We start from the raw sequence: 27,912 nt of genomic DNA on the forward strand, positions 1-27,912 counted from the left end.
TGGCATATAATTTGCCAAACTGACCATGCTGTGTGGTTTAGCTCACCAAACTGGTTAGTACGCCAACATCCTGCTGAGCTGTCTAATTCACCAAACGCACATCATGCTGGGCTGCTTAATTTAAACACAAATCATGCTGAGCGGTTTAATTTGCCAAACATATTTCAGTGTGTTGTTTAATTTTTTGCAAGGTACAAACCTCATTTGTTTTGTTTCTCTATGTTGTTTGTTTGTTAGTCTTTTTTTTTTTTTTTGTAGTTTGTTTATGTTGATTTGCCATTTTTACACTTTCTGATATACACCTTATCCTCTTAACCCGAGGGTGTGGCTGTGGGCATGGCTTGTGACAGGAAAGCGCTTCTGCTAACAGGGTCTTTTGATTTTCCAGGCCCCACGAGTGGAGGCTCAGATCCTGTTGGGTTCATTAGTATGTTTCCCCAACCTGTACGAAGAGCTGCCTGCTCTGCACCCCACAACTGCGGACATGGTCATGACCAAGTTCAGGGACGTCAAGGTAATGGCAACCCGTGTAAAAGTGTAACCTTCATGTTGGAGTGCATATACTGTAGGCGGGTCCTCCGATAGGGAAAGAAGACCCAGTGCAGTAGATAAACATTAGTGTTAGCGTTAGCATCAGTTACCATGGAGTCCTGTGGCGCTCATTTCAGTAATGATTGATGAGGCATGCAGGCAGCCTGTGCGGGTGGTTGTTGTTGTTGTAGTTAAGGCACTAATGCCATGCACCCCAGCACTCCTAGTCTGGATGGGAAAATTCACATGATGGCATTTGATGGGTGAAGACTCGTTTTGCATAACAACAGACAACTTAAATGGGCCAGTGGGAACTCTTGTTTTTCTCTGCCCTCTGGCACCATGTATATTGAATAAATAAAATATGAGGGTGATTCATGAAATCTGAAACGCAAATGATTAACTCTTTAACTGACCCATCAACAGGAATCTTTAGCTCAACTCCTCTTTATGTATATCTTTTCAAATGGCATATCTAAAGTACTGGGTATGGAGCCTGATTTCTGATGAGAAGGTTGCAAGTTCAAATCCCTAGCAATCTCTGCCTTTTAAAGAACAGTGTATCTTCTGAATTGTCTCAAAAAACGCAGCTAATTAAAAGGATTATTTTAACCTGTCTTTATTTGAGTCTAATGGAACGTGTAGAAATGGTATATAATAATAATAATAATAATTTGTGTCCCTTTATGTTGTTTAGGAACACATCATCAAACACATACTGAGCTCTGCTAGAGAAGAGCCCTCAGCCCCAGCCAGGTATGCCATCACACTGATTCACCTTCCAACAACTGAGGGGATTCACCTCAGAGTATCTGTGCTGCATAGGTGAAGACATTTATCATACAGCCATAAACAAGACAAGTGACATTGACGGTGTGTTTCAAACAGAGTGGCATGTGAGAAGCATTTTATGTAGATAAGCGCAAGCCGTTGTGTCTGGCCATTCAGACAGATTAGACAAGTGCGATGGGTGCTGGGTGTTAGGGGTCGTTTGGTGTTCTCATTAACATTCAGTCCAGCAGGAGTGTGCAAGGTTTAGCCTTGCTGCTACAGTGTAAAGGACTAGCTGGGCTGGGATCCTCTGAAGAGGGGGAGGGCAGTGTTTTTGGGCTGACATGTGGTTCGGGCCTCAGTTTAACCATATGATCCCTGGGATATTGGCTGCTAGAGTCAGCCACCTACAAGATGGCAAGTGGTCCCAACACTCCTTCAATGTAGAACAAAACACACGTGTATAGAAGTGTGTACATTGTAACGTGTTGTGGCTCAAGCAGCGTACAGTCCATTTCAATCTGAAAGGCTAGAGTCACATGAGTCACACTCCCAAATAGCATTATGGTGGAGTACAACTTGATTATAGTTATGTCTTAGTGTACGTACGGATTGATACAATGTAAAACACCAGAAATCATGTAATACTGATGAATCGCATAAACTTTATGGGATTTACGCAAAAATAGAACACAGTAATAATGTCCATTTTAATGTTAAATGCATTGTAATTACTCATAAAAATAGGAAAAATAGCTGTGTGCTATGCCTTTAGTAACAAAGCCTTTTGTTTCACATTTTTACCTTGTCATTGACCTGCCAAGCAAGTATCTGGGGTATATTGTCAGGTAGTGATTCACTTAACGAAACACAGTTTTTGCACTTTTTCTAACCAAAAAATTCTGAGGTCTTCCATGTAAAGCAAAGAGCATATAATTTAAATGTAGGTATGATTCTTCTGGGTTTTATAATTACTTTCTTTTTGCAGGTGTGTGGCGCTGTGCAGTCTTGGACTCTGGCTGTGTGAGGAACTGATGCACAACACCTGCCACCCACAGATCAAGGATGCCCTCAATGTTCTCTGTGTCACCCTTAAGGTAAGCTCATGTGAACACTGACCCAGTGACACTGTCAGGTATCACCACAGCGTTTATGTAGTTTATACTTTGCAGCAATGGCTCAGATGGAGAGGAGCACAGTGGAGCTGGAATATCCTCTGTGTCTGTTCAAGTGTATTATGTGATCTGAGAATGTTGCTGATTTTTAACGTGTTTAACGCCAATCCCGTCCTACAGTTCCCCAACAAGACCGTAGCCCTTGTGGCCTCAGACATTGTCCACCTGCTCATCAACTATGTGGATGACCTTCAGAAGTTCCCACCTGACACACCCAAGAAAATAATTGAGGTGATGGGGCTTTTGTTGTGTATGTGCATCAGGAAGACTGGAATAGAAGATGGAAAATGAGGGACACACTTGTTACCACAGAATCATTATATTGTGATGTTTTTTGTACATTTGGCCCCAGGTCCTCATTGCCACCATCACACACTTGTTGCCATCCACAGAATCCTCACCCCATGAGCTGGATAAGCGGGTAAGACCAGCAAGTTGGACAATGTTGGTCAGGGGTTACATGGCTGATAGAGAAGCAGTTTTTAACTGGATGTAATCATACTTGTGTTGGTTCTTTGCAGCTGGTGGTGTCCCTGCTGCTGTGCCTGCTGGACTGGGTTATGGCACTGCCACCCATAACCCTGCTGCAGCCCATCCGTACACTTGGCCCAGAGAAATCCGACAAGTCCGTTCTTAGCTGCATCTATAAGGTACATCAGCCAGGCTGGATAATCCCCCAGCATCTGAAGAGGAATGTGTTTGTGCGCAGTAATGTGCTGATGAAATTACTTCAGCTCTATGCTAATTGCCTCTGGTCCAGTCAGACTAATCTTCTGCTTGTTGGAGCTTTACATCGTTTGCTAGATTTATAGCCTAGTTCAGAAATGAATTGGCTCTTAGACTTTTGTCTTTCCCTCTGGAGTAAGTGGCTCACTGTCTGTTGCTGAGATGTGGGATGGTTTAGCCAGTGATGATCATTCCATTGTCTCTTGCCACAGCCAGACCTACAGGTAGCAGCCTTTTTCTCAAGACTTTCTGGCTGCTGAGTGTAGTCTCCATGGAAACACACCATCCACTGTTAACTGATGCAGTCTTTTGACACTGTCTTGAAACTAATTGTTCTATACTGAGTAAAGGGGGATTCATACTGCCATGCTGCTAATTGCAACAAAGGTGGGTCTGGGTGGCAGTATTCAGTCCATCCCATCCACCCCCTTACTATATCTTTTCTGCTGCCTAGGTTCTTCACGGGTGTGTGTATGGGGCCCAGAACTTCAGCAATCCCAAGTACTTTCCTATTCACCTGTCGGACCTGGCCACTGCTGACTATGACCCGCTGCTCCCGTTGGACAGCTTGAAAGAGCCAGAACCACTGCATTCTCCCGATTCGGAACGCTCATCTAAGCTGCAGCCTGTTACAGAGGGTATTCCTTCCCATCTTCTTCATTAAAATCTCCTACTGCCACTGTACCCTACACCTATTTTCTCTCACTTTCTTTTCTCCTCTTTGCTCCTTTAACCCCTGCTCTCTCATTCCTTGTGTTCTTCTTTTTTCCCTTCTTTGTCATTAACTGTCTCTCCATAAAAGCTCTAGAGGATTGCATTTTCCTTTAAGTCACCACAGCAATTCACAGACCATCCTTGGAGGCCCCTCCCACCACCCCACCTAAACCGCTCTTCCTCAGACAGAATATTTCAGCCCTTCCTCAGGCGAGATAAAAGTAAATGGAGCTTTGAGAAAAGAGACCAGATTAGTCGTCTTAAATCTTAGTGATGTTTGAATGGATGTGGTTTGTAACAAGAATGCGTGTGTGATTTCTCCGCATCGTTCCAGGCCACAGTCCACCTGCAGCATGGAGCTGTACTGCTGTGAAAAGGTTAATGGTGTGTCATCCATGAACGTATTTAGCTTTTGATTTAAAAGAGAAGTTGAGCTGTGTGAACCAGTGATAAGGACTGGAGTGTGGGTGCTCTGGACACTGAGTGGTTAAAAGCCTCTCAGAAAAATCAGTTCACACTTCAGCGTCACCCTGTGAATTAAAACCAGCAATGGGGCTGGCAGCTAAGAAAGAAAATTGAAACAGATGAGCTTAATCCAGGTAGCCAGCCTTTCCCGTAGAGATGCTCACCGCCTGCTGTCGGGCCCCTTAGCAACATTAAGGACAATGTAGAATGCCCTGTCGCCATGTCTGCCTGGGTGGGGGCTCTCGGCAGGGGTTCCCAAGCTCTACACTCTCTGTGTGCTGCATTTTCAACAGGAGAAAATTACTAATCATCTCAGCCTTGTTTGAGGCATGCCTCCCCTAAATGGGGAGCCTTTTCCTTTTCACCCGCCTTCTTTCTTCCTTCTCTTTATGTCTGAAGCTGGCTTCCCTGCAGCAGGCCCTGGGAGCTGATCAGCCTAATCATTCGTTATTATTAAAGCAGCAGTTGAATGTTCAGTTCAAAACTGTCACCCTATATTCGTGTATCTTTGTATGTACTCTGTCAGAATGATACAAAGGTGTATTTTCTTTGCTCTCGGTTTGTGTGAAGGGATTTGTTTATTGTAGGAGCGGGTGGTGCTTGTCGGCAGGGGCTTCAGTGCCTCGCGCATGCCTGAGGTGAAACTCCGTTGATTTTTGCGTTGGGTGGAATGAGAATCCAAACAGCAGGACACCCCACAGAGTGTAACAAGGATTCTTCATCATGACTTAGCGCCTCGTTATTGACCGCAGCTTAAACACGAAAACCCTCACTTTCTCAGCTCCACCTGGTTAACGTGGGGAACTTGAAGGTGCCCACACGCTGTGGGTGGAGGAATTGGAATAACTGGGCTGTGTGTGTGAATGCTGATCAATGAGCTTGCTGAGGCCTGCCTCTCTGTCACCCCTTGCAGTGAAGAGCCGCATGCAGCATGGCCTGATCTCCATAGCGGCGCGTACTGTCATCACGCATCTGGTCAATCACCTAGGTCACTACCCTATGAGTGGTGGGCCAGCCATGCTGACCAGTCAGGTGTGTGAGAACCACGACAACCCCTACAGTGAGAGTCCTGACCTGTCAGCTGAGCTCTTTGACAGCCCTAACCTGCAGTTTTTTGTGCTCAACGGCACCACATTACTATCAAGCCTGCAGATCCATGCGGAAGACAATGTCCCTGGTGGCGGCATGGCAGCTGGCCTCACCAGTGCTGCTGCTTGTGTGCGCCTCATCGTGCGTGACATCTCCGGCAAGTACTCATGGGACTCTGCAGTACTCTACGGGCCACCCCAATGTATTCAGTCCGGCCTTTCCCCTAGCCTTGTAGTCCCACCTCACCATACTCAGAATGGTCCACAGGGGACAGAGCATGAACTGCAAGGGGAAGAACAGCAGGAAGAGGCAGAGTTGACCCTGGAGGAGGCGGAGCTGGAGGAAGAGGGCCAGGAGAATGGTGAAGATGAGGCTGCGCTAGAGTTTGCAGCACCCCTTGCAAAGCGTCGGTGCCGAGAGGTTGTGCCATCCTGGGACTCAATGCAGGATGGGGAGGATGCATTAGATGAGATGCTGCAGTACCTAGGTGTAAGCAGTCCAGAATGCCTACAGCGGGCTGGCACCCCACTCAACGTACCTGCCCCACCTCCCTCCTGCGTCTCCGAAAAGATGGAGAATGATGTCATCAATGCCATCCTTAAACAGTTCACAGAGGAGAAGGACTTCAGCGAACGCCGAGACCACAATCTCCACATGTGTGCTATGCAGCAAGAGCAGCCAATCCCTCAGAAGCCCCAGTCAGCTTTCTACTACTGCCGACTGCTGCTCAACCTGCTTGGTATGAACTCCTGGGAGAAAAGGTAAGGATTGTCAGCCTCCCTGGGTGCTTCTTTTTCCCCTGGTTCCATACATTTTTCACATCTTTTGTTCCAATGTCACCTGTTTCTACAGTTGAGTATTATTAAAACATTTTAGGTACTAAATCTGGTCATGTTTCGATCATATGTGTGTCATTTGGCCGTGTTTATTGAACCACACAATTAAAGGATGTCTTAATTAAGAGTTTGTGTAAAGGCTGAAATGTCAGACAGAAAAACAGGTGTTTTCCTCCGCAAGGTCCTGCTGTGTCTGCTCCACATGTGTCACTTACACTGACACACTCAGTGCCCAGCCTGGGGTCAATTTGTGGTCCGTCACGTGGTTCACCACTAGCTCCAGCAGCCAATGAAACATCTGCTTTGGTTTTGTGCTTTTTTTTTTGCTTTGCTTCCTACTGCTGGACTACTGGAGCTGGGATTCGCTCACACTGTTCCCTGCAACAAAAGGCAGCCGATCGGTTTGCTTGTGAGAGGGGGATTAATGAAAGGAGTGTCATTTGCAGAATAGCAGAAGCACATGGACTCATTACTCATATGCAAACTGAAAAAGAGCCGTGTTTTTGAAATTCAGCGGCAGGTATATTTCATAAAGAGCCCACGAAGAGCCGGGGGAGTGTTGTCTAATGAGCTCTGTCCCCCTGCCATTCTTCAGCACTGGCGCATTATTCCCCCTTTGTCAAGCACGAAGGTATTGCAATTCGGCCGCATTGTGTGCGCGTGTTACATCACGCACTCATGCTGTTTCCTCGTGTGTCTGTGAAATAGCTCACTTTCAGGAGGGAAAATGAAGACCATTACATTGTAAGAAGCTAATAAAGAGCCCACTGAAAGGGGGATGAGAGGCGGCAGAAAAGGGAGGAGGGAAACACACAAAACAAAAAAGGGTCTTTATTCTGTGGCTTTGTGGCTTCTTGTCGTTTGAGGGCCTTGCTGTCTGAGCTCGACCAGGTCTGTCCTCAGGAGCAGGGTTGTCTCTGCGTTCTTTATTGGCAAGCAGCACCACTGCTGTTTGGCCCCTAGGCCACCTATACTGACTCTGGAAGCAGGGATGCTGCTCGTGGTTTCACTCTGCTGTGCTACACAGGGGACTTCATGCGGATATGCTTGGTTGCCGTCCCTTTCCCCTGGTCTTGGACCATGTGAGGGAAAACGGGCAGCAGGCATCATTGTAGAGTTAAGGACCTAAGTCTGAAACCCTGCTCGCACTCCAGTACCATTGACCAAGGTACTTCCCTTCCTGGCTACACTGAAAATTACAAGGCTGTATTGAAGGGTAAAAAATTTGTATTTTAGCATATATACTTGACATTACAATTAACTTTGAAGAAAGCATCAGATAGATGAAGAAATAATAAAAAGAGACAATGTACTACTTCAGGCTATCTGAGATAGGGTTTGTACATCAGTAAGTTCATAACTCTAGGAGTAATAATTTTCTGTTGATCCCTGGCAGGATTTATGGTAAAAGGACTGCCAGAAAGAGGTAATAGGATTTTGGGTCGAGGTATTTATTTTTAGACGTATTCTGGTAACAGGATCTGTCCCTATAGCCCTGCTGTGGTAGAGTGCTGTCACAAATTTTTTTTGTTATTGGTATGGCATTTTCATTAGGAGAATTGGTATTTGTTTTTGCCTTTTCAAGGGTTGCATAGTAAGTATTATGTTTAGGGAAATTGCAATTTATTGTTCCCCATACTCTGCTGAGGGAACAGTACTGTAGTGTGCCCTCCTGGAATGTGAACCTGTTTTGTTTTGGACCTAATTCCTGTCTGAGGGAGAGATCAGGATTTGCTGGGAGACAGACAAGATGTCAAACCTTCTCCTTCTGTGGTAGTTCATCCTCTTGCTCACCCACTGCCCATATAATCTCTTTCAGGAGCAGCTTCCACCTCCTGAAGAAGAATGAGAAGTTGTTGAGGGAGTTAAAGAATTTGGATTCCAGACAGTGGTGAGATGCCATCTTCATTTCCTGCTCTCATGTACTGCACAGCCTCGGGGATGTCACCTTGAACCATCTTTTGACTGTATTCATACATGTTTCTCTTTCCCTTTGCTAGCCGAGAGACGCACAAGATCGCTGTGTTCTATGTGGCTGAGGGCCAGGAGGACAAGCACTCGATCCTGTCCAATACAAGTGGCAGCCTGGCTTATGAAGATTTTGTATCTGGACTGGGCTGGGAGGTATGAGGTTGCCATGTCATTGGGACATGGATGATTGTTTGCTCAAAGACAGTGATTTCCCCTCACCTGCTTGTTTTATATTTTTTCTGTTTGATTTACACCAGCCTTCATATGAAGAGCCACAGAATTTTGCATTTTGATCCATTCATACAGTGCAATCTATTCTCTGGCTTTTTTCTCACATTAATAGCCTTGCCAGTGTACCGTGGTGTTATATGTTTCACATTGAATTCTTTAACTGCTCTGTCACCTGTACTTGAAATTGACTTGTGATCTTTGAAGTTTTTGATCTGCCTTTGCTTGACCTGTAGGTGGACCTCACCACCCACTGTGGTTTCATGGGTGGCCTGCAGCGGAACCGCAGCACTGGGCTTACCATGCCCTACTTTGCAACCTCTACCGTGGAAGTCATGTTTCACGTGTCTACACGCATGCCGCCTGACTCTGATGACTCACTTACAAAAAAGGTCAGCCCTGGCCCATGCTTTTCTCATAGCCATTGAGATTTTTATATGGAACATCCTCCTAGCACTATAGCCCTGCAATAGCATTAAGCAGTCCATCCACTATATGTCCCCCTTGCTCATGGAGACCATGCTAGCCCGAGGGCAGTTGAGCTTCCTCGCTAAGCATCATGAATTGTTTCACTTGGGGTCAACTCCCCTGAGGCTTGCTCCTTGTCTAGGCTGTCATCTCTAGGCTTACAACAGGAGCACCAAGTCCCTCTTGGCCTTTCCTCTCTCATCGCTGCTCTAACCACTGTGACGTGACCTCTCTTATCTTCCACCCTGTGTCGGTATTTTTCTTGGGCAGCAATCTAATAAGGAGCCACATTAGAGATAATGAGGTTGGCTGGTCCGTCCCGTTGCTGGGTGAGCAATGGTGTGTCACTGGGCCTGTCCCTATGCTTCCTCTGCATGGATCTTTGGGGGCAATGAGGTGCTAATTCACACAGCAGACTCTTTAATGACCATAGACAGGAGTGCAATATTGTAGTGGGCAAAGGGTGGGGGGCAGCACAGTTTGACATGACGGGAAGTTTACAGAGCGTGATTGGATTAAGAGCGTCAGTCGGCGCACACACAACAGTCATTGCAGTGTGCCCATAGCAGAGGTCTGCGGCTGCTTCTGTCCCAAAGCATTGGGCTAATTACCTGTAATAACCTGACAAACATTAGCCAAAAGGCTTAATTTCCTACCTCTTATTCAGATGGACGGGTGGAGGGGCACTCGCTTTGTTTGATTGCGGGAGCTGAAATCCCTGCTGTTTTCCAGTTTCTGTGAGACCCCTAGCTTTTTCCCAGCCAGCCCTAACCCCAATCTTCAGCCTGTCACAGCCGCTTTAGCACGGCCTGCACCTTCACCATCCGTCAATCACTGACATTGATTCTGTGAAGTGGACTGGACAAACTGTTCTTAAAAAAAAATATAATCTTTAGTCCACGCGTGAATTCCTGTCATCCAAACTGTTCTTACACCTTTGAGATTTGTGTAAAGACTACAGCAGTATGTTTGTCTCACACGTGTTCTCCCACAATTTTTATGCCACTGCCAAAAAAATGTTTTTCCATATTAAATTGCCTAAATTGAGGTTGTTGGGACACTGTTAAATCACGTACGTGCAAGGTAGTGTGTACACATTGTTGCCTACGTGCAGGCTGGTGTGCCTGTGAGGCTAATGGCACAGTTCTCATTGCTGTGATGTGAGAACAAGGTCCAGGTTAATGTGATGGCACCCTGGTGCCCCGCAACCATTGATTAAACATTGATGAAACATTAATACATCTAATGTGTTCCACACTCTCGACTGAAGCCCGTTGACTGTGTTAAGAAGGCACATGAAAGGAATCTCGGGACCGCTTGAGAACAGCGTTGTTTCAGATCTCACCGCTGTCCCCAAGCCCCTGATTCGATTTCCCCAACAAAGCGACGCGCTTATCGGCGCTTATCTGCCATCCCTCATCGCGTCAATTTTCAGCCATATCGTGGAGGGCAATCTGCTGGGCGGCCGTTTGGCCCTTGGTGGATCTCGCAGCCCTGTCCGTGGCCCAAAGGCTGCTCCTGCGCTCGCACTGCACACAGCCGTAATGCCCCAAATTAAATTGGGCCTGTCCCCCTGGTTAGGATTATATCATGATTCTTTGGGACCAAATTGAATTTGAGCTGCTGGAGGAGACACTGGGCAGAGAGCGATCTGCAGATAAGACCTGTAAACCATGTTAACCAGACACTAAAGTGAGTCAGTGCAGGCTGCTGCCTTGCAAGCTTTATTTATTTGTTTGCTCGTTGCTTCGACCCCCATCAATGCTGTGTGCTTGGCCATGCTGGGGGTCCATGTGCTTCTCTTGAGCAGGACGTGGTGTGGGCCAACACATGAAGGGGGGGTGAGGGAAAAGATGGATGTAGTTGTGATATTGCTCCCAGTGTTCAAGGTCAGCTGGAGCCAGGCCCAGTAACTGTAACAGTCTGAATAGCTAATAGTCATAATACACCACAGATTAAAGTAATCTAGACTCTGAGTTGGGACATAATGTTTATCAGGCCTAACTTACTTGATTTATGTGTTGACAATGTGTCTGGGTCTGTTTAAGATGAACTTTTGAGTAGTACAGTCTGTGAATACCACAACTGTATATGGTAGTCCTGGGAAATAGAGGCACTGAAGCCTGCCCTTTTTATCATCTTTCTGCGAACCTGACGGACGGGGACGACAGCTGAGACACCTTGGAAACGACGAGGTCCACATTGTGTGGTCGGAGCACTCGCGTGACTATCGGCGGGGCATTATCCCCACTGAATTTGGAGATGTTCTCATCATCATCTACCCCATGAAGAACCACATGTACAGCATCCAAATTCTCAAGAAACCAGAGGTGAACTTGTTTCTCTTCTCGTCTGTGTAATGGCACCTCTTCACACACAGTGACGTGCACAAAAACAGCCAAACTCACAACCTAATACCTCTTCACACAAGTTCACAACATTATTCTTCACACACACACACAGAAAAAAGGACAGCTTAATGGCTTTTAACACAAAACAGTTACATGTACACTCAGACAGCATAATGCTTCTTGAAACATGCACATAGCCATGTTAAATCTCTTCTGTGATGACCAGACTCCCTTTTCAGAGGCCCCCACAATGATCCACTGTGGTGGCAAAGATTGTCTGCACAACCAGCTATATCTTTGTTAGCATGATGAGAAGAGGCAGAATCCATTTTTACTCATTTATCAGAATCCTCATAATTAACGTATCGTACAAGGCAGCAAACATATATGTTTTGGTGCATTACTTTGCAGTCGGCTCCTCAGTTATGTCTGGCCTAATCGAATGAATAGGATACTTGGAATTAAATTCCACTGTGGAGAAAGATAAAACGTAAGCCTACTCTCCTTTAACTGAGTCCACGGAAGTGTAGAAACGTAAGTAGATGAAGGGGGGAGTTGTCTGGCTTCTGTAAATGCCAATTTGAGCACTAAAACAATGTATTAGTAACATTAGCTTGGCTTTGTTTTCAGTTTGTTTTCAGGAGGAAAAAGCTTCTTAAGATACAGATCTCTTTTGATATAAAAATAAAAATGTCCTGCTTTTATTGTATTTGACCAAAGTTGACTTCAAAACAGTTAATTCCTGGAATTTTGGGCAATGTTTAATTTGGTTTGTGCTGTTTGAGCTCTTCCTATACTGCCTCCCGTTGTCTTTAGCAGCTACCCACAAAGTGTTTGAGAAAGTATCGAATGCTGCATCCTGTACCACATCCCTCTGAGCATAGAACAGAGCATCATTTTCTCTTCTCCTTCTCAGGTCCCGTTCTTTGGCCCCCTGTTTGATGGTGCCATTGTGGATGAGAAGATCCTGCCAACCGTTGTACGAGCTACCGCTATTAACGCTAGTCGTGCACTGAAGTCTCTCATCCCGCTGTACCAGAACTTGTATCCTTTCTTTCTTCTGCTGCTCCAGGCTCCCACTCTACCCCTTCCCCCACCCAGTTTACAGTGTCTGAATCAGTTCCTCACATGGAGAGGACACAACTTAGTATGAATAGGGTGCTGGTCTCAAGTTCCTATTTTGACACCCTTTGGGGCAGCTGGTGTCTAAATGTAGGATTGACCCCCCCAATGGTAAATAATGTGCGTGTCAGAGTGCTTCAGGCCGGTGGATCGATGCACAGAGGAGCGAGGTGTCTGAAGACGTGTATGCGGTGTGACGGCTGAGTTGATGGGGCCAGGCCGCAGTCGGGCGCAAGCACGCTGCATTGATCGGGCGCCCAACGCCATCCCTGAGCCCTGTGCTGTAGCGGAGGGAGACGCTCAATCGGTATTGATGTCTCATGCTTCTTCCCAACGTGCCACCACCACAGCCTCAAAATTCGAGGCCCCTTCCCCTGCTCTGCCGCCAGTTGCCTGATGGTGGTCTTGGATTAGCTGTTTTGTGCTGTGATAGTGGTTTTGCTGCTCTTCCCCTTTCTTGGGCTTTGTTTCCAGAGGAGCAATGACAGCACTCACTTGCACATTTCTCATATAGAATCTGGCTTGAAAATATTTCCTCCTCCATGCCAGGATAAAGAGTTTCTGAGAAGCAAGAGCTTTAAATAAAGAGCTAATTGTGTTTTGAGCAGTGTCCACAGTAAGACTTTCAAGGAGGCATTTTTTAACATAGAGGCTGAAGAAATGTTCAGTGAGGTTCAAAAACGTGATGTAAAAGCAGTTAGTATTACTTGGTGTGTGCCATTTTATTCCCATTCTCGTTCAGCAAGGCATTGACTCCTCAAACGGGCTTCTTTCCAGTCCATTATCTTCCCAGTCACATCCTTGTTTAAATCACTGCAATCCAAATGGCCCTGAATTCCAGGCTGAACCTTCACCAGCTGTCCCTGCCATAACAGACTCTGTCGCCAGAATCCGAACAGAAAAAGAGAGGGGTGGAGGAGAGACCCAGTTCTTGTCGGTCTGGTCCTCCAAGCGGGAGAGAGTGTCTGGCCCAGCTTGAGTCTGCGCTTGCAGCAATCTTGCCCATCTGTGCCGAGCTCGATACAGGAGTGTGCTATTGATTGGCGTGACTTGCACAGGTCGATGGTCCTGACAGCCAGAATTACAGTAATCTGTCATTATCGACGGATGTCTTTCCAGCTTCTGTCTTCTCCACCCCAGCTATAGCCCCGATCACCACGTTACTCTCACTTTCCCTACAGGCCTTCTTACTGATAATTGTAGTGCATTTATCTGAAAATTTGGATTGTTTTGTCATGAAAAAAGCACTTTATACTAATGCTTGTCACCCATCGCCCATCATTTAAGAGGGTGGCGATTTTAATCGGACAATTAAATCCATAATGCAATGCATGAGAACAGGGATGGAGTGGGGAGAAGCATCCTGAGAGTCAAGTAGCCCTGTCTCACACCTGTCACACCTGTTGATCTTTCTGCCATGAAGATGTAATTCTCCTTACTCCTGTTTCCTCCTTCATCCCCTGATTACAGTTCTCAATGGAAGACATGATATATAATGTGAAACAATAAAAATATAGTAATCTCTCACTCCTGAATAAATAAGGATTTCAAAGATCATATGTTCTTAGCAAGCACATACTTGTTTTCATCTATTTGAGGTATTCCGTTAAAAGGAGGAAATTTTGAGCGGCGAAGGGGATGGCAGTTAGTGAGCACGTGGTGCTGGTGGCGAACTGTGGCCTGGCCATCTTGGGCCCGGCAGTGAGGAACACAATTACCTTTTGTTCAGCTCTGGGGCCGGCACACAGAAGTGGTAAGATTAAAGAAAAATAGCACCTTTTGAAAAGCACTGTTTTCTTTTGAAGGGCCCACTGCCTCACGAGGTGACATCAAAAGAGTCCTCTTTTTCGTCCCCTGGCACCTCCCTGGAGGAGATGTCTCAGGAGGAGGTGCTTTCTTCATGGCCGCCCCGTATGGTCAATGCTCTAGCCCCTGGTGGCTCATGTCTGCCCCATGCTGACCCCAGGCCAGCACTCCTGGCCTGCAGCCATTGTATCCACCCCTTGCTGTCACTAACTAAGAGACAACCACTTGGAGAGTGGAAAAGGTATTAAGTTTTTTTTTTTTTTTTGGTGACTTATTGATGGGCAAAGCAGCATGTGGCTGGCAAGTCAGTTTGAGTGTGGCAGAGGCCATCTGAGGCAAGGTGAGCCAGGCCTCTGTGAGACTGAGATGACTGAATCGCAAACCCCAGGTTTAGAGGTGTGCGGAAGACAAATCCGACTGCCTCTCACTGCTGATAATTCAAATTCATGTCCAAGTCGATGACGAACGTTGCCACGTCAGGCCAATCTGTGTGTGAACAGTAGCGCATAACGGTAGCGGATTTGCTGTTCACCACGCAGTTGTGTTTGTGTGCGATTAGAGCAGCTTGACCCCTGTGACCCCTCTTCCCCTCCGCTGCGCCTTAGTCTGCCTAGAATACAGCTGGCTGAGTGGTTGGGTTGGCGGGAGGACAACCTTGTCATGTTTTCAACAGTGGAATCAGAATCATGCCGCAGGTTCCATACCCCTCCCTCCGTCCCACAGCCCCTTTCTCCGGATTTTAACCGATCTGCCTGGCTTGGGGCTTGAGGCTTGGGGCTGGGCTGGGCAGTGTGTGTGTGTGTGTGTGTGTGTGTGTGTGTGTGTGTGTTGGGGGGTTAGGCTTGCAAGCTGTTTGGAGGCAAAATGAATGTAGCCCTGCAAGCCGCAGCACTGCTCCATCTGTTAGCTGCCGATTGTGGAAACATGGACAAAATGCTGGCGTGGTGGGAGGAGGGAGGAGGGAAACACGGTAAGCTCCACTCCCATTGGCCTCACCAGTCCAGTAGTGTGTGTGTATGCAAGAGTGTGTCAGTGTGCGTGGAGGGGGTTTGAGGGGCATGTGATGGCAGCAGCAGAGCCGCTGGGCTGCGGGGGTCAGCATATGGCTGGGCGTGATAGGGAGAGCTTGGGTCAGTGCCTTGTCCCTGTGACGCTGCCTTCCAAAGGCAAGTGAGCTGATGAAAGCTTGGACTCCCATGCCCCCCCCAGTGCACGCATGCACTCACTCACTCACTCACTCTCTCTCACACACACTCACACACACACACACACACACACACACACACAAACGCATGCACGCAAATACAGCCAAGCGGCTGTCGTTCCCCCACCCCCAAACGCTTGATGATCCCCAAAGTTCCACTCGGCCAGCCCCCACAATGGCCCCATTGTGCCCTGCTAATGTGGCTTCTACAGGGAGGGGTCTGCTGTGCACTAATTGCTTCCTGTTGTCTAAAAGAAAGAAAAAAGAATGCAGAAATGGAAGAGGAGGGCAGATAGATTGTGTGTTATTGTGGTGAGGGGGTATGTTTGCACTGATTGCCTGGACACCTGTGAATTGTCAACACCATGATGGTGTGATGGCCATGTCAAGGAGTCAGTCTCTGGGTAAGACACTCTAGTTAGGTGTGGGCTACATGAAGAATAGCCACTAAAATTGAGGGGGCATGAGAATGCACCAAGTTAACAGGTGTACCTGTTTGCTCTCATGGTTGGATGTAAAATAGAGCTCTCTGGAGTGATTTGAAGGATACTTGCTTCTGAGGAGAGGGTCCGTGTGTGTTCGTATTTAGTGAGATAAAGTCAGCTGAAATGGAACTGCCAGTAGTTAAGAAAACCAGTTGCTGGCCCTATAGTGAAGGGCCTGAAGAACCCAGACAGCTGCATGACTGGCATACACACAAAGGATGCTCTTAGGATCCCCCAGGAGAGTGCAGAGAGAGTATGTGGGAGCCCTTTCGCTGCACCCCTGTAAAACTGATGCAGACCGTCTTGCCAGTTAACAGTATGGCTGCCCCCTTTTATAGTCTCGCTTAAACAACCTGGAAAAGATTTATTTACATATATATTAATCGCAGCATGTCTGAGTTTCCTGGTTTCCATTATAGCATTAGTGTTCGCTAACCTCTAGGCCTCAACGCTAAATAAACACGGCTTCTGTGACGGCTGAACCCCCCGAGGCACGACTCTGTCCCCGGGACGAGTCACCCAAGCGCAGGACACGATTGCACGTAAGTGGAGATTAATAGGTGGAATTGCGGTAGGGGGCTGCAGCTCCAGATCCTGGTGGCCCCCAGGGGCGGCCTGTGACAGGGTCCTAATGGGCGCTTGTGGCCGCTCACAGCCGCCCGGGCTGGTAATAAAATCACTTTTAGGGCTCTGACAGCAGGGGCATCAGATGGAAAAATAAACCAATTATGATGCACTTGGGTACACATAGATGTCTGTAATTACAGTCTGTAAAACTACTCAAATTTAATTATTTATATGAATTTTTTCTGTTTTTTTCCTTCTATCTGTTCCCTTAGGTAGGAAAAAATGTACTCTCTCCAGTAAGGTTCAATATTGGGGCTTTCTGACTTATTTTCATCATTCAATTGAATCCTTCTTATACGATAAGCGTACGCCTGGAATTGCTGTAGTGGCTGGAAATTTGACTGGTATTTGAGTTGTAGATTTTTTTACAGGAATGCACTCTTAAGATCTATTTAAATCTACAAATTGAACCTCATTCTCTGAAGCCACTGAAACCAGGCTGTGTTTGGCATTTCCAGCAGTATAGAATACTCTATCAAACAATTGAAATATGGTGTAAGACATGGCATTAAAAAAAAATAGCTTGGGCCCTTGATCTGTACAAAGGAGGAGTGGTTGGATTGTACAGAAAAGCACAGTAGTTGGAATCTTTTTAGCCAAATTCAAGGTGGGGGCTGGACACTGCCCGCCTGGTTGGACATGGCCGAGAAGAGTTGCTCTGAGGAGGGAGTCTCCCTCCGCCTTTCCTCCTGCACCTGTTGTGAGTCACGGCACCAAGCACAGCTTCCAGCTCATGTTCTGGCTTCAGGTCCACTGCTTTTCACTGGCTCCACAGCTATATTAGCACCTACAGTCTCACTCAAGGATTAGTCTATGGGGGTGGGGGGGGGAGGAAATAGCACTGCAGTTAGGAGAGATTGTGGTGGGAGTACAACCGCCTCTGATTGCTAGTGAGAGTCACTATACACACAATGCTAATTCACAGATGCCAGCACCAAGGGGGTTGGGGGTAGGATAAGGCCAACCAGAGATCATTAGAATGGGAGCAAGATGAGCTTGTTTTCCACGACAGTCACATTCCCTAACCTCGGGTCACCCCGGAGACAGTCCAGATGCCTAAACCTGTGGCAGCAAGGGAAGAATATAGAAACCTCGCTTAAAGGCCTTACAGAATACCTTCAGAACAGCTGTCATTTAAAAGTAATTTGTAGAAAGGTGTTATGACATGCTCAACCTGTATATGACTTTATTTGTGTTAATGCAACCCTTGTTTGTTTGAATGATTGACAGAATTCTGCATTTTGGCAGCATATCACTGAGTGGCATATGATTGTAGTTGTAATGAATGGAAGTTTTTTTTAATGTACTTGTTCAGTCTGACTGTTCACCTTATGTCACCAGCTAAGAGAGCAGACTTTTACCCATTGCTAGGCATCCTTCGTATACATTCTTGTATAAATGTGTGTGTGTGTGTGTGTGTGTGTGTGTGTGTGTGTGTGTGTGTGTGTGTGTTTGTCTTTGTATGCATATAGCTGTTATGGAGCTTTACTCAGGTCAAGTAATAGTCCGTGTTATGCTGTCCCTTTTACAGAAAGCCTCTCCTTCACTCTTGGTTAGCAGTATGTGCAATAGTCCTCCTCCTCCTTGTGAACCCCTCCCAACTCAGCGGTGTGTCTGGAGGGGTCAGTGCTGCGCAGCTTTCATTGCCGCCCCCAACTTGGTGTAGTGTTGAGGGGGCGGGAGCTGTGGAGGCACTCCTGGCCCTATGCCCTCTGAAGAAACAGCTTGTTTAGACAGCAGCCTGTTTCTCCTGAGGCCTGGCAGCGCCCTCTTTCTCCTGGCAAGCGCCACCAGCTTGGGGGAAGGTGGGGGGGGGGGGTGACAGAGGGTGGGCAGGAGTGATCAATTTGGAAGCTATCAGTACCAGCATGTTCCGAGTGGCGAATTAACACACCGCCGGGACTGTTCCTGGGCCCCACCAAGATCCTTCACTCTCAATGTGCTAACAAGCTCGTTTCTGCCGCTTCGTCGGTGGCAATCTCTCCCTCCCCTCTGAGAGGCCCGGAGTCGAGAGCTGCAACAATGGAAGCTCTGTGGGAGGGGACAGGCAAGGGGGCACTCTCCCTCCTGCCTTTCATCCAGATGGAAAATGAGTTTTTGGTAGTACACAAAGGCCAGCTTTTCTCCCTCCCGCTCCTCTCCACGCAGGAGCCACTGAGGGGTCCGTCCTCCATGTCGAAACCTTCTGCTTCAATAAGGCCCTAAAAAAATTCAATTACACTATATCTAGGTTAGGGCTATTTTGGTTGATATGTAAAGCAAAAATCTGTTTTTGCCTCACCAGTCTTTTTTCTTTTTTTTTTTTTTCTTGTTCGAGGCACCGAGCGTCTCTCAGAAGTCAACAGAAAGGGACATTTGTTGTCATGGCAACGGGGTGGCGTCACACGGGTCCTAAGACAAGCTGTTGGTCACATGGTTATCCCCTCTGGGTGTTACAGCAACATGGCAGTTTCCTGTCCCTTTACTGCATGTCATACTGGTCAACGGGATCTTAGATCTCATGACATTTGGTCCTTTGAAAAGTCATCTCAATTAGGCATCAGAAGAAATGCACGATTAGATGTACATAATAATGGAAATTGGAAATGAGGGAAAATATATGTTAATGGTAACATAAAAAGCTAACAATGGTGAATATAGAGGAGATGAAGTTTGTGTGTTTTCGGTTTTGCGGAGGCCTGGCCATATGGAAATGTCTTGATATGACTTTATTAGTATGAAGCAGACCATCCAGGTGGAAGTGCAGACCTCCTGCCAGTGACAGGCAATAATTTGAGGTTCAGGGTTCCAGCAATAGTACTGGCTAAGTACTGGAACCCAGTGTTCCTGGTCTGATGTCAACTCTGTACCAGCTCCTGCAGGGGTGGGGGCAGGGCAGGACCAGGTCTACCTGCCATGTGGGGCTTGACTCCTGTGCCAGTAATTGCACAGCATCCTTCTGCTCTGTCAACACAGGAAGCAGAGCATTAGGTGACAGTGGTGGAAGGCAGGAGGCAGGGGATGCTACACAGCAGCTATGTGAGACCACCCAGGGCCATGCTGCTCATGCGCATACGTACCCGTTGCCGCCTGGCAGGCGCAGATCCTAAAATATCTAGAGTGTGTGTCTCCAGCGGTTCATCCGGCCTGCGTGCCACACACTGATGCAATATGACCTGCTTTGCAATGGCTCTGTATCGGCAAAGACACAAAATTGAATACCCTACATTAACAGAATACTATCATTTTTCTTAACCAAATAATGCTGACAGCAAAAAGCATCCTAGTGCTTGACGACATGTCATTTGTGTGGAGAAATAATACATTTACAGTGCATTTCAGTAGTAGTCATTTGTTAGCAGTCTTAGCCTGGTGCTTTGAACTTGACCTGCGTCCCAGCTATGAGGAACGAGCTCGCTACCTGGAAACCATCGTCCAGCACCATCTGGAGCCCACCACCTTTGAAGACTATGCTGCGCAGGTCTTCTGTCCCGCCCCTTTCCACCAACTTCCTTCGGAAGCAGGTAAGTCCCTTTGAAGAGCATCCAACCAGCCGCAGTGAAGGTTTCACCTGGACCATTGGGTTCGCTCTGTATCTCAGGAAAGGCTTGCTCCAAGTGTTGCCAGGAAATGTTTATGTGGGTTACGTCCTGTTAATGTGTACTGTGATTCTGTGATAACTGACTTGTTCGTGAGGTATACATGCGTCCATTAATGAGTACAGCAAGTTGTTCCATGGAGATGCCAAATGTGATAACTTCATAGTAGTGCCTTGCTGCCTGCTCTTAGGGAGATGGAAATTGAGGCTCTACTGTAGCAGCTTGGCCTGTCAGGTTTTCAGGGCTTTAGTGTGCTGCTGAGCGCACATACAGCACAGTGAGACACTGGCCACTCAGAGGTATTCTGTAATTTTGAGTAACAGTTTGCCCCTGCCTCTGTTAAAGCTGGATTGGGTCTGCTGCCAAACACGGAAAAGAGCGATATCATGGTGGAGTCCATACCAGTTTTATGACAAAGTTCCTCTCCTCCTCTCATCTTCTGTTGATCAGTGACACAACATGTCTCAACAACTCTGTCAAACTGGACTGCAGTCCAGCTGTGGTACTTGATCTGTCTGACTTCTCCACCTGTCGAGCAGCATGTTCAAATGCACTGTTTGGCCTTCAAGAACAGTTGTTGTAGATGCAGCGGTTGGCAGGGTTGAGGCTGATCTTTGTGTACCAGTCAGAACTTTGAGTGTACTTGCTAGAAACTAGTTATTTCTTTAATGTTTTAAATCCAGGTCATTTTTTAAAATTGCCCTTCACTTTCATTCTTTATTGGAGTGTTCTTGCACAGCTTTCAAGTGTGGTTCAGGTCTGTATCTTGCTTTCCCACTAGCTTTAACTCCGAGGGAATGGCATCCCTCTGAAGGTTGCTGTGAGCCATACTGGCTGATGTTGCCATGAATTTGGTAAAGAACACCAACTCTGTCACCAACAAAGCAGCCCCAGACTGTGAGACCACTTCCTCAGTGCTGGATGTTGTGAACCACACTGTCTGGACTAAGCATCTTGCAGGTGGTTCAGACCAAATAGCTCAGATTTTGACTCCCTGGTCATAACAGATTTTCACTCTTGCAGCATCCAGTTTTTAAGTTTTTTTTGGCCCAGGAAAACTAGTTTGAAGCACACTCATCATTTTGGCTGGTACTATAGGTATCCATATATAGGTGTGTCTGTACATGTACAGTTTTTGGGCGTACACTCGGAAATTGAATTTAACATTGTCTTTTTCTTCTGTCAAAGATGTGGAAAAATTAGTTTTGATACTGAAAAATAAGCAGTTAAAGGTAACATGCTAACAAATTGTTCCATACTATTTTTATCATGACGGTTTATGAGTTTAAGTACTTTTGCAGAATTTTCAGTACCAGAACTCTCTTCTATTATTTGATTTCCCCCATTACTGGCTAGATATACCCCGATGGGTTCTCAGGCCACATGGTGACCATGTTTGATTTTCTTCTGTTGGCTCATCATTTAGTTTTATTTCCCTTTATGTTTCCCCATTTAGATCATTAACTATCACTTGTGTATATCTAAAGGTAAGACTTTGGAAATAACTTGACAGCTGCTTCTACTTTTTTACTCTTGCTTGTTAGCGAGGTTGTCATCCCTTTGTTTCTGGTTACTCTGTTGCTCTGTCCACTAAAACCGAACCACTGTGATTCATTGGAAAAAACAAGCAACTTTCTTCTGGTCAACATGTAGTACTAATCTTGGGCCTGCATGCCAGTCTAACTGACCAGTCTGACTTGCGTTCCTCTGCAGGTTCGAGTGTCTCTCACAGATTGTGTTACCATGAGTACTTACGGTTTAACTGTTCGTGTTACTTTCTTTTTTCAGTTAACACTTGTCTTACAGTGCATCCTCTGGCATGAACTACAGTTGTTTTTGCTCACCTGTGTTCTGTTGTGTTATGCTGAATATATTTTGTGTTCCTTGAACATCTGTCTGAAAGTCCTGTATTTGGCTCTTCACATAAACTCGACCCATTGCATTTATGCCTGTTCTGATACACGCTAGCATTCAGAAGTTTGGAATCACCAATAAATGTTCATCTTTTTCAAAGAATTTTTTTTTTCCTTTCTTTTCAATCACCATTGAATTTATTTAAAATACGGCCGAGACGACATTACTAATGGTGAAAATGACTTGTGCTGCTTAGTGCGTCAGATTGCCAAGCAATTAAAGATTATATACAAAGGTGTCCACTGCTGTCCTGAGAGAAGAGGATAAACTGGATCTAACCAGGATAGAAAAAAAGCAGAAGGCCCAGATGCACAAGTGCCCCAGAGGATAAGTACATCAGAATCTGTTGTTAGAGAAAGAGAGACTTTACAGGTCATCGGCTGGCTGCTTAAATACTACACACCATATACCAGTGTCATCTGCAAGAGTGAAAAGATGACTCTGGAGTGCTGCCCTTAGAGGCAGAGATTCAAAGAAAAGGCCTTGTCTGAAACTGGAAAATAAAAAATAAAGGTTAAAATAGGCAAAGGAACACAGACATTGTATGGTGGGTGACTGGGAAAGAGTATTATGGACAAATGAGTCTGTTTGAGGTGTTTGAATCAAGGAGGAGAACATACTGTATGTGAGACATAGAAAAAGTGAAAGGATGCTGGAGGAGTGCTTGATGCCTCCTGTTAAGCATGGTGGAAGAAATGTCATGGTGTGGGCCTGCTTTGATGCTGGTAAGGTGGAAGATTTACAGAGTGCAAGGAATAATGAAACAGAAAGGTCACCACTGTATTTCATCACATCATGCCATCCTCTGTGCCCAGTGCTTAATTGGTGCAAATTTCATAAGGCAGCAGGACAGCAGTTCGAAGTTTGCTTAAGTTATGCAAGACCTATTTGGTGAAGAAACGGGAAGCCAAATTACTGTTTTTGATAGAGTGGCCACCACATGGAGGATTCTTTGAATGTGAATTTTGATGCATAGAACAATTATATGAAATTAAAAAAAAAAAAATTTTGACATTGTCAATGTATTGACTAAAATTTCTGATCAGTTTCATGCTACCTTGCTGAATAAAAGTATCAATTTCTATCAAAACATGACATTTTCTGGGTGATTCCAGACTTTTGAACGCTGGTGTACAGACACCCACTACACAGACCAAAGACGCTCAGTTACCTGTGCCTCCTGGGGGGTGAGGGATGGGATGGGGAGGGTACCAGCCTGCTGCTTATTCTGAAGCCTAGCCAAAGAAAGGTGCTCACACTCACCATAGTCATGAGAAGCATCAGTTATGGAAGGCTACAGACTACAACTGTGCTGTAGGGGGAGTGGGAGGGAGTGGGATCGGGACCCAAAAGGTGGAGTTGGTAAGTAACCCACTGCTTTACGTCCAGGTCAGCATCTGTGATTTTGAGCGTGAGCATGCATGCGTGTACCAGGCTGCCCAGCCGGGCCACTGTTGTCTTTGTTCTGTGCACACCTACTTTTGCTTCCCGCTCCGCTCACACCTCTTATCTTTTTATCTCTTCTTCCCTTTTCTCTCTCTCCTTTTTTTTTCCTTTGTTTTTATTTTCCCTCCATCCTGTTTTCCTCCCTCTCCTCTCCTCTCCTCTCTCCTGTTTGACCCTTTGTGTCTCGTTTCTCCATTTTCCCCCAAAGAGAGAAATGCTGTGATATTTCTGCTCCTACCCAAACCTCCACTAGAAAGCATTGGGCTCATCAAGGTAAAGGGCAAGGGCGTGAAACGGAAGGGCTTTCACGCTAGCTGTGAATGGTATGCTGAAAAGAAAATGGCAAAGTACCTTTTTTCTTCCTCCTTCCCTGCCCCCCGTCGAACCCTCACCCACACAGTCCATGTTCCTTTTTTAGTTCTTGTTTTGATGCTCTTGTTCCCCCCTGACCCCACTACTGTGTTTCTGCCCCCTCTTAAAGGTTTAGCCGTAAACTCTCAGCGTTGATTAGTTCCTGCATCTCTTGCGGCTGGCTCTTTGAGCCTCCCCCCAGACGGGCCTGCACATGCAATCATAGTCACACCTTGGGTTTCGGGGAGCATGTTATGCTGCTCCCACTGGAAGTCTAAAAGAAATTCTCTCTTAACACTCTCTTGTCCTGATTCGTGCTTTAGCCTCCTCATCGCACACAACCATTTTGATGTCTTGCTGGAAGAGGAAGCTAACTTATCTTATTACTTTTAAACTTCAGCCTTAAGCGTGGAGCCGTGTGTCAAGGTAAATCTCACTGATGCCTTGCTGGCATTGGCTCCCTGTAGTGCAGCTGAGCTGCCGAGGAGATGCAGGAGAATTGCACGTAGCACAGCTGCATGGATTGACCCGGAAGCCCTTGTAGAGGTCCTCATTTTCCTGGGCTTTATTCCAGTGGGCTGAATAAGAGCTAATACTGAAAAAGGGCACGACCCGGATGGATAGCGGATATGAGGTTGCCCAGTAAGACTGGCTGCTGTTAACTGACCCTGGTCCTACAGGATGTTTGCGCTGCAATGTAGACAGGCTTGGAGTGCTCTGACACCTTTGCTCCCTCCTCCCTCCTCCTCCTCCTCCTTCCCCCTGCCCTTGCACCTCACAGGCTCATGCCCCGAGAGTCAGCAGGGCGAAAGTCCAGCAGCGCAGGTAGACGGGAGCGACTTAGCCTCACCAATGTCACCTCGTGCTAGCAAGAGTCGCATGTCCATGAAACTCCGCCGCTCCTCAGGCTCTGCCAACAAAACCTGACCGTGGCCTCTCCGGGACACTCCGCCAACGGCAAGGACTCCGCCCACCTTTAGAATGATACCACCCATCCATGGAATGGTCACTTATCCGATGACGATGAACCCTGCGCCCAAACACTCTGAATGGACACACCTGTAAAGTACCTGCTACTCTCACTGCAAACATAACTTCAGTCCACATAGCTGAAAAGAATATATATTTAGGATATATATATATATATATGTGTGTATAAACACATAATCATGTGCATAATTATGTACAAACGGAAAACCAAGAGAAATGTGTATTTTTGATGTGTGCCTGCTGCATGGAAAGCAGCTAGTGTGTTTGCTTAGACATGGTCATTAATTATTAATTGATTAATAATGAACTTGTGATCATCTGCTGTGTTATTTTAGCTGGTGCCACTGTGCCGGAAGGTTAAAAGAGCCCTTCGTATCGGCAACACTGTAAAAGCCACTGATTGTTAAAAGAGGTTACTGAAGTTTATCCTTTTTGAGTTATTGTATACTACGTAAAACACATTTTTTATATTTGTACAATAGTCTATGAAGAAAATATTCTGAAAGATATAGACTTTTCTTTATTAAAGGGCTGGAAAAAAAATGCATACAAGTGTCCGAAAATGTAATCATACTTTGAAGCTCGAAAGTTGTATGGTAAAAGCTAAGCACTTGTTTATCTTTTTATTTTCATTTGATACACTAAACGTGGAGTTGGTTTTCACTCAGTGAAATCCACTGCTGTCCCCCCCTGCCCCCCTTCACTTTTATCATGTGGATTGCACATGTTTCCAGCTTCTCATACAGAATGTTAACTGGTTTTTCATTTTTATGTGTAATGCTGTGCTACCCCTTACTTGTAACGGTTATACAAATGTATATGGTGTTTGTATGCGTGCGAGAGAGAAATGTACATGTGGAGTGGACTCTGTATATATTTTACAATATTTAAATCTGCCAAAAACGTTAAACTTCAATTGACCTCAAGCCACGTAGAACAACAGTCTATGTTAAACATGTTAAATCCTTTCTGCTGCTTGTGTTTGACTGCAAGGACATTTGTCATTCGGGACAGCGCCCCTCGCCCCCCTGCGGGAGCTACTGCAGGCCGGAGCATGTGCTTTGTTAGCCACGCCAGACATGCCATGTCAGAGACTTTGGTCCAGCTCCCCACGTGAGATGAGGGAGCTTCCTGGACTTGAGGGCCTTTCTCTTGGCAAACCAACGGCCGCTATGGCTGCCGGTGCACGTTGGCCTGAGACTGGACTGCTCCTGATTCACCTTCCAGAGGAGGGAGACCACACTACAGCACCCCAGTGACTAAACTAGCATTCAGCACAAGCTACACTGCATTTCTTTTTTTCGTGGTATATTTATATATTAGCTCCTCGGGTAGAGGAAAGGGATTGTAAGTCATCATTTTTTGACCTCACATTTTTTTTTTTTTTTTTTTTTTTTTTTAAAAAAACTGGTGTACTGGTCTCTGTTTAATCGTTGATGCATTTTTCTGTTTTCATCTGAATACATACGATGTCAGGGACATACATTTAGAATGTGTTTTTTTTTAAGTTGCTATTACATATACCGAGAGCAATGAGGACACTTTTCAGGAAACCATTTCGCGATTTTAATATTCCTGGAACTCGAGATGGCTCACCAAACCATATTGTATAAAAATGCTGAGCTCTTGTTCCGATTGTCATTTTGACCCAGGGGAGAGAATAGAGCAAGCATTTTTATGTGATTTACTGGGGGGCTCAATTAGAGCATGATCACACACACTCCCATGGGTCAGTTTGTTCAAATGACATGCGTGTAACTGCCTTCCTGTCTCAAGTGTGTGTGTGTGTGTGTGTGTGTGTGTGTGTGTGTCGCAGAGAAAAAAAAAAGATCTCGCTCATCAACAGTTTTACTGTATGTTACTACTGCAGCATGAAGCCAGTACTAACTGCATGAGCAACAATTAAAGAGCTACATACCACGCACATTAGTATTGTGATACCTTTAGAATCAATACGTTTGTAATGGCTGTACAGGAAGGAACATGGACGTGCAATTAAATTTGACAATAAAAATATTCCTACCACCCCATTTTTTCATGTTTGATGTTAACAGCTGACACGATGGGAGAAAGTAACTGTGTCTCATTTCACGGTATGGTCGGGGTGTAGTGTGGCTCTTGCGTTCCACTTGCAGGGTTTTCTGCACCGGCAGCCTGAGTTGCTGCAATGTGTCTTCTGTCATCAAAAGGCTCCCCTGAGCTCAGATACATCCCGACAGCATGAATAAAGAAAGCAAAAAAACAAGACCGTGATCCGTTTACATAAACGCGCACAGTAGGCGTAAAATCTCATATCTAGACATGAGCTGGGAAGTCCAACATAACTGTCTTTGAAAAATCATTTCTCACCTTATAGATTGAAGTCACAGATCTCTGGGGAATCTTCAAACATTCCCTGAGGAATCCGCTTCCTGGTATAACTAAATAAAAGTGTCAGTTGTGCAACAGAAACGAACCCTTGCCTCACCCTATTTATCTGATATAAATTAAAAGATCATTCAAATCCAATAAAAAATTTTTCTGCTCTGTTTTGGTCATCAATGACATTTAATTGGAAATTAAATATATTAAAACTTAATTTAATGTAGGAATAACATGCTAACTGAATATTTTTACATGGTAACTGCGGCCGTTATTTAGGGAGAAGATCACAAGTGCAAACAAATTTTTTGTAATATGTAAGTGAAAATATATGAATTTTACCAGTTCTGCTGAAACTATGGCATTTTTTTATAATCTTGTAAAACTGGTGTTTGCTGAGAAAGAACATACTGAGGAAGAACATAACTGGCTGGAGAACAGAAGACAATTTAGTGACACTGAAGTTACTTTATTTTTTATTAAACTTTGGTTAACATGTTGAAACCAGAACAGCTGTCACATAGGTACCTTCCATTTTTAACACATATTAAAATAAAAAATACATTATTTATACTGGAATACACCATTACAAGACTATTTTATGAGGATGTTAAGCACATAATTTGGTACAGAAAAACTGATTTTTTTTTTTTTTTTTCTGTAACAAATTCGGCTGCCCTTAACATGGATAGGTTCAGTTACT

At 45.6% G+C, this 27,912-nt stretch overlaps 1 protein-coding gene across 9 annotated transcripts in view; it reads left to right on the forward strand.

Annotated features, from left to right (window-relative positions):
• The window catches only part of ralgapa1 (Ral GTPase activating protein catalytic subunit alpha 1), a 46,474-nt gene extending 21,478 nt beyond the window's left edge, over positions 1–24,996 (forward strand). For 5 of the 9 annotated variants that reach the window (XM_029258303.1, XM_029258307.1, XM_029258306.1 and 2 more), the window contains 15 exons: positions 389–514; positions 1,229–1,287; positions 2,291–2,399; positions 2,598–2,708; positions 2,830–2,898; positions 2,999–3,127; positions 3,658–3,841; positions 5,296–6,232; positions 8,127–8,198; positions 8,308–8,431; positions 8,743–8,898; positions 11,146–11,304; positions 12,242–12,369; positions 19,948–20,072; positions 24,640–24,996. In XM_029258303.1, coding sequence (XP_029114136.1) covers positions 389–514; positions 1,229–1,287; positions 2,291–2,399; positions 2,598–2,708; positions 2,830–2,898; positions 2,999–3,127; positions 3,658–3,841; positions 5,296–6,232; positions 8,127–8,198; positions 8,308–8,431; positions 8,743–8,898; positions 11,146–11,304; positions 12,242–12,369; positions 19,948–20,072; positions 24,640–24,785 — 2,634 coding nt within the window. In that variant the 3' untranslated portion in view covers positions 24,786–24,996. Of the gene's footprint in view, positions 1–388; positions 515–1,228; positions 1,288–2,290; positions 2,400–2,597; positions 2,709–2,829; positions 2,899–2,998; positions 3,128–3,657; positions 3,842–5,295; positions 6,233–8,126; positions 8,199–8,307; positions 8,432–8,742; positions 8,899–11,145; positions 11,305–12,241; positions 12,370–19,947; positions 20,073–21,603; positions 21,635–23,715; positions 23,831–24,639 lie in introns of all 9 variants that reach the window. The other 4 variants (XM_029258305.1, XM_029258309.1, XR_003798186.1 and 1 more) reach the window with 3 other exon arrangements.
• The last annotated feature ends 2,916 nt before the right edge of the window (positions 24,997–27,912 follow it).

The sequence above is a fragment of the Scleropages formosus genome, chromosome 15 (genome assembly GCF_900964775.1).
Source record: "Scleropages formosus chromosome 15, fSclFor1.1, whole genome shotgun sequence".
Classification (NCBI taxonomy): domain Eukaryota; kingdom Metazoa; phylum Chordata; class Actinopteri; order Osteoglossiformes; family Osteoglossidae; genus Scleropages; species Scleropages formosus.